The following is a 7,018-nucleotide window of genomic DNA, read 5'->3' as shown; positions in this document are numbered from 1 at the left end:
GGAGAACATTATAATCTAGCTTCGGAAATTTGCGTTTCTTTTTCTTTCTTCGAGCTCGTAAAAAACGATGCAATCATTGCAAAGAGGAACACGCAGCTAAGTAAAAATTTTTTTCTTACATTGTGAAGTGCGCGGCAAAAGTATGGTACAAGTAATGGTATGTGCGCCTTTTCATCAGATAAAAGTATATAGCTACTAAACGAATTATATTTACATTTTTACTCGAATAATTTTGCTTCAACGATCCTCTTTCATTATTTTCTTTCTTTTTTTTTTTCTTTCTTTAATTTCAACCTCTCCCTCTCTCTCTCTCTCTCTCTCTCGCGCGCGCAATGAAAAACTTATATCAATTGCATTATATATATATATATATTTATATATAAAAAGGCAATCGTTTCGTGGTGCACGCAATAACAAATAGAATTATATAGCTGAGATCAATATTGCAATTATATCTTTGCACCTATTACGCTTTAAATAATTTCTTTTCTTTTTTTTCTTCTCCCTTTGTACTGATTCATCTCACAATTAATCAGCGCTATAGATTAGTCGAAGTTTAATAGTTCAGTTCAACTTAACATCTTTTTACACAATTCGTCAGTCTTGTGCGCGTATTGTATGTTTAATCGATATTGAACCGTTGAAGCAATTACGTTTCACGTAATTGTAACTGAAACGTTACGTAGATTCGCTCTTTGTTCTTTCGTTATTTATATACACTAGAAGACTCACAGGTGTACGTGCCTTTGTTAATGTATTTTTACTTTTAGTTTTATTCTTTTATTACGAATGCCGGTCAGGAAATGTATCTCGTGCTCTCCAAAAAATATGGAAGCACGAAAATCATCGAAGAACCACGGTTAATCCAGATTACCGGGATATTTTATCTTCATAATCGGACAATCTGAGTTAACCATTTCTTATGGACTGCTAAAAAAAATAAATAGTATACCTCGTATCATGTTATCGTTCTGTAACTCGAAACTACGGCAGTAGAATAGAAAAACTTCTATTATTGCCTCAACAAACTTATATCAAATTTATATTACAGCTTATAAAAATTGATGACTTCTTGTATCAGTATCGCGTGTAAAATATTCAGTATATTCGAGACGAAAGTTCCTTCTCTATATTCGTTATGAAAAATCTGTAAGAGTGAACACAAATCATTCAAGATTCGATATGATTAGAAGCTATTATACAACAAAGGCTAGTATGAAAGATCTAAAATGATGCACTAAAAATCGAATCTAAACGCAATAAATGATACATGCGAATACTCATATATATGTATATATATATATGTGTATGTATGTATGTATGTATGTATGTATGGATGTATCGATATCTCTATCGTATGACAGACATATAAACAATGATATTTTTTTTGTTTAATTAATTTTTGCACAAAAATCTATTTCGGGCACGTGTAATGTAAGACGCTCATGTGATGAGCAAGTTAGGAAAGATTGATAATCTTTTTAATTACTCTGTATGATAATAGGCACCCACGTACATCTGCAGCAAATTCTTTTACATTATAAATCAGGTACACGCTTGAATTTTTTTTTTTAATCGATTATGCGAAGCACACTTTTCTCTGAACATTAGCAAAAACTGCACCAATTCCGAAGAGGAAATATAAATAATTAAATTAACATCAATCGAAGAAATATCCGTAATTCTTACTTTTGTAAATATTTCTTTAATAAAAAACGTAACAGCTAATTCTTTTATAAACACTGAAAATGTAGATTACAACATAATATACTGATAACAATTCCATCTTATGGTGGAGAGTAGCTATATTTTGTTGTACCAACATTGAAATTATCACTATTTAGTATTTCATGTGTAAGGTATTGTACAAATTATTCCATACTTTTTGGACAGTGTGCTCACAGTATATTATTACAATTTGCAAAAATACGATTTACTATGTTAACAAAACCTGCACTCTTTACACTAGCGCTACAGTGTCCAAAAGTATAGGTCAAGTGTTACAATGCAGCAGGCATATACATAAATGACAATGTACACTCATTCATTCATCATACATACACGCACCATATAACAACATTTATATATGGCCACACAACATTCTTACCATAAAGAGACTACCCAAGACTGATCATCAGGCATGTGCTCATACACATTGCTCTTTTCAATGATGCAATTTTGTGTTGAAAAATAAAGAACAATCTATTATATTACATTTAAAAAATTTTCAGTCATTTACAGTAGGGAAGCTTATCGACATGGTAGAAATAATCTTATTTTGAATGTATGTGGAATCCCGACGTGATTCGTAATGAATTTCATTGTATGTAACTTATGAAACACTGTACAGTGCAACGTACACTAACGTTACATGATCCATCAAGGTCCATTGAGGCCAGCTCACACAAGACCATACAGGTAGGGCGCCAGATATCGGGCGGGTCACTTAAGTTCCTGCCCTTCACAGAACATCACTTCAAGTATGATTTATACAGCATTGTGCTCCTACACGTTTCTTTTTCTTGTTCAAGAAGGAACAATAAGTCTCTAAAGTTCACCCTTTTCAAACGTGGTCTCATTGGCATTTGTCTATTGATTCCAGCCGCCGACACGTTCAAACCGGAATTATTGCCTGGACTACTGGCAGACCCTCCTATGTCAAGTTTAGGCTTTTTACGTGGACCGATTGCTTGCAAAGCTGTCAAGTTAGCTTCTCTTTGTCTTAATTCTTCCATTTCCGCACGTTGCATCTAAATAAAATTTCAGGTATTATAATTAACCTTAGTTCTACAATCGCACTCTTTTCCTTAATTTGTACACTTATGAAAGTACCTCTTTAGCTTTCGCCTTGAGCTTAGCTTGTTCTGGATCTTCCGTTTTCGCGCGACTTTTCGCTGCGCGCAAAAGTAATTCTCTTTCTTGTTCTTCATGTCTTCTACGTTCAACTTTATCTAAGTCTTCCAAGAACTTTAACTGTGCCCTGACATCTTGCGTTACCTCGTAACGCGGATCCACCTATATAATCATTATGTGTTATTTATTTCATAAATGATTCATATATTTAATTAATAAATACGTTTAATGATTATAGTATAAAACAATATATTAATTTAATTTGTTACAATCTTTAAACTTCACCTTTATTAAATCTATCCTGTGTTCTGCAATTACTGCTAATTTTTCTACTAAATTCTTTAACCTTTCCTGCGCAGCATGTGATATTAACGCCGCAACTTCTTGATTAGGTTCTTCTAATCCATAATTAGAAACTAAAAAATAAACTTATGCTATTTAAATATCATACTTGTGGGCTATACCATATGTTTAAATTAAATCATTAACACAAATAGTTACCAATTTGTTTAATTCTTTGCTGTAATGGTGTCATATGCAAGAACACTTCATCTTTACACGATCTTATTTGCGTCCCAACAAATTCTGTAGAACCGAGAATCCTTTGAGATTCTTCTGCAAGATTAACACCACCCATAGCTGCAACATCGTTAATATCGTCATCTCCCCTATTTAAGGAAATAAAAATACATATAATTATAAAATATAATCATGGACAGACTTCAACAAATAAGACTATACACAAACTCCAATTACAAAAAGTGATTACGTACGTATATCCTGCAGACGAGAATGTCTTTTTTTCTTTTTCTTTAGTAACTGGCTTTGGAACGAATGAAGGCACTACGGCTTTATTAACAGTAGTGGTTGTGTTGACTGTTTTGCCTTGCGTTGTAGTTGTAACTGTTTTAACAACAGTTGTTGTAATAGGTGGTTATTTATATAATTTTTTTTTATAGCTTAGATCATATATAATAAAAACAGTAAAATAAATAGGAAAGGAATACAAAGTGTCTCGTTAAAAAGAATAATTACAAACAAAAGTACATCAATCTCTAGTTATCAAAACTCAGAGTATTAATTTATTACTATTACAAAAACTATATTACACAACTTAATAAACTTTAGATACATTAAATGTAGTAAAATTAAAACTTTTCTTATATCTTACCAGCCTTTGTTGAACTGGCTGAGCTGGTCGGGGAACTGTAGTTGTAGCTGTAGGTAGTGGAGTCATGACTCTTACTTGTGTAGTTGCAGTAACTGCAGTTACAGGAACTGTTGCAGCTGCCACAGCAACAGTTGGTCTAAGCTGATTCTGCTACATTATATGATAAAATACATTAATACTAAGCATATAATTTAAACAAAATGTAAATGGATATAGCATAAATAAGCAGTGTAGGTTCTACTATTAACTACCTTAAATGACAAATTCATCAATACACTATACATTATAATACACAAATCCATTGCTGATATATTAGAACATTATTCCTACCTGTGTTACTACTGGAGTGGCAGATGTTACAGGAAAAACAACATTGGCTGGAGGTGGTCTTATCCCTTCTATAACCAATTCTTTTGTAACGAGAGATTGCCGTAAAAGTGGCAAACTTTTTTTGAGGAATCCAATCAAGCATGGTTGAGGTGATGCATTCAATAATCTTTCAAGCCTATCACAGAACTCTTCAGGTTCAACTTTAGTATCAATTAATTCTTGTATCAAAGTTCGAACATTTCGTTCCACCGCTTTAGGTTCTCGACTAGACAACTCTAACAAGTTTGCTAAAAATTTACGGCACTTTTCTTTGGTATTATCTGTAGTTTGACGCTAAAAATAAAAAATATAATGTAATACAACCATATATCATATACAATATTTTGGCTAAATTTATATAGCATTATATTTAATGAGTATTATTAAATATTCCATTTTTTTATTTTATTAAGTGCACATTATACTTACAGGTGTTGGTGTCTGAACAGTTTGAACAGTAGTGACAGGTGGGGTAGGTGTAGTTGTGGCAGCAGCAGTCACTGTTGCTGGAGTTGTAGATGCTGTTGTAATAGTTGCAGCCACAGTCTGTTTAAATAAAGAAACAATTACTATATAGTTTTTCATGCTTAAAACTAATTAAAACACAGAAATTTCTATTTTGTAAATCAATGCATAAAAAATGAAAAAATATTTACACTTTTATTTTTAAAGAATGTCTATAAGTTTATAACTTCATGAAAACTGCATTAGAAATATAAAATTGCAATATCATTCAAAAGTAAAAGCATTTTGCAACATTACTAAAATTAAAATATAAGTAGTGAGTTCATATAATAAATAACAATTTTGTATGCCATGCTTTTATCTTGAAAGCAAACATCTCTATGTAAGTTTGATACTAACTTCTCATTTCTGAACAACCTTTTTTGATAACCTTCTTCTTAATAATAATTTTTTTACATTCATTATATCAAATACTTTGACTTATAAAACATCAATCAATCCGTATTTATTTATAAGAGCAATTTAAAATTGAAGAAGATTACATTATTTAATGTACTGAAGCTCAGTATTACTAAAAGAATTTAGAATGATAATAAATGTATTTCCCACATGCATTCTCTTATTAAATGTTTGCAAAAACGTTCATAACATCACATTTTTTCTATTTACCTACAATTACAATCTACATACGTTTTTTCTATATGCATGCTGAACTTCAGACATGAACACTACATTTTTATGATTCCCTTAATCATTTGCATCATTTTCAAAATTAGACATATCATTATATTGAGTAGACACAGTAAATATATTTGTAGTACACATTAAAGACGCACTTGTACCTTGTACAGACTCGTAATTTTTTTTACTGTAATATTATCCTTTAGTTGTTTCTTGTTACAGTATATAACATTTGTTTTTATCTGATATATTTTTTATGAGAGTATTTTAGATTTTTTTAAGACAAATATTTTATACAGAAGTAATACTTTAGGCATCAAACTATCAAAATACAATTCCTTGTATAAAAACACAGTAGAAAATTAGTACATCAACAATTATAAAAGTATTAATTTTAAGCCTATTCTTTAAAATTATTTATTCTTCAACTACACTGTATAGATACTATTATAATTATATAAAGTTTTATAAATTTGAATTTCATCTCTAAAACAATTTAAATTTTACATTTACATGAAGGGGATTTCATTATTCTATAATATATGTATATAAATTCAATTACTTTCTCAGAAATCTGAAAACAAAGTACTTCATGACACCCTTAACCAATATAACATGCAATATATGTATAATAAAGGCATTGGATTTAATAAAATAATTGCACGTTTTAAAACCTCAGAAATTCTACAATAAAGAGGCATCCCAGCAAATAAGCCAATAAGAAAACAAAACTCTCTGTATACTACACAGAACCTTTCAGTCTTATGACAACTAAAAGTTTTTATAAATTCTTGAGTTGATAGTAAACAAATATAAAACTTTCTTCTTTGTACATATCAATGTGATATTTGTACAATATATACCAAAAATTTGTATAAATTAAGAAAGAAACTTAAATGTAATAAATATTTATTATATTTTAAAGAAAATTTCATAGAATCAAAATAACATAAATACAGAATGAAAGAATATAAACATAATACATAGCCTTACCAATAACACCATTCCAACTAATGGCACAAACTAAAAGTCTACTACAGCACTACATCGAGTCTTGTAAGAGGTATAACAGTGCGTCACCTGAACAGATTTTCTTAACGTGGCGAGTGGTGGGCCAGTGAACTGTGTGTTCAGCCTACTTACAGCCGGCACTGAGGCTAAGCGATAGGTAGTGCCTGGAGATGGTGCAGCAACCACTGCATTTCCTGCTATACTATTTGGTGTAACTGCAGTACCAGCCGGAGTACCTGCAGTTGGTGGTGGCCCTACCCTTAGCAATTGATATTGTCCATTTTCTGTTTTTAATAATATATGACCTTGAGTCCCAGCATGAAGACCATGCAAGGTTTGTAATGTTATCTAAAAATTAAAAAATTAAGATTTTCAGAATTTGTACTAATGCATAAATTTAACAACACAGAAACTTATGCCATTAAGCTTATAACATTAAAAGATATTACTAATACTATCCTATGTTAA

General features: G+C 30.8%; 1 protein-coding gene across 1 annotated transcript in view; it reads right to left on the bottom strand.

Annotated features, from left to right (window-relative positions):
• Nucleotides 1–2,427: 2,427 nt before the first annotated feature.
• LOC108573684 (transcription initiation factor TFIID subunit 4) overlaps nt 2,428–7,018 on the bottom strand; it is a 7,948-nt gene continuing 3,357 nt past the window's right edge. Inside the window, 9 exon segments of the mRNA XM_017936162.1 lie at nt 2,428–2,750; nt 2,833–3,015; nt 3,139–3,269; nt 3,355–3,521; nt 3,627–3,867; nt 4,009–4,174; nt 4,355–4,687; nt 4,823–4,939; nt 6,683–6,898. Of these exon segments, the coding sequence (XP_017791651.1) occupies nt 2,472–2,750; nt 2,833–3,015; nt 3,139–3,269; nt 3,355–3,521; nt 3,627–3,867; nt 4,009–4,174; nt 4,355–4,687; nt 4,823–4,939; nt 6,683–6,898 (1,833 nt within the window). The 3' untranslated portion in view covers nt 2,428–2,471.

Source organism: Habropoda laboriosa, unplaced genomic scaffold (genome assembly GCF_001263275.1).
Source record: "Habropoda laboriosa isolate 0110345459 unplaced genomic scaffold, ASM126327v1 scaffold151, whole genome shotgun sequence".
Taxonomy (NCBI): Eukaryota; Metazoa; Arthropoda; class Insecta; order Hymenoptera; family Apidae; genus Habropoda; species Habropoda laboriosa.
This window is presented reverse-complemented; position numbering and strand designations above follow the sequence as displayed.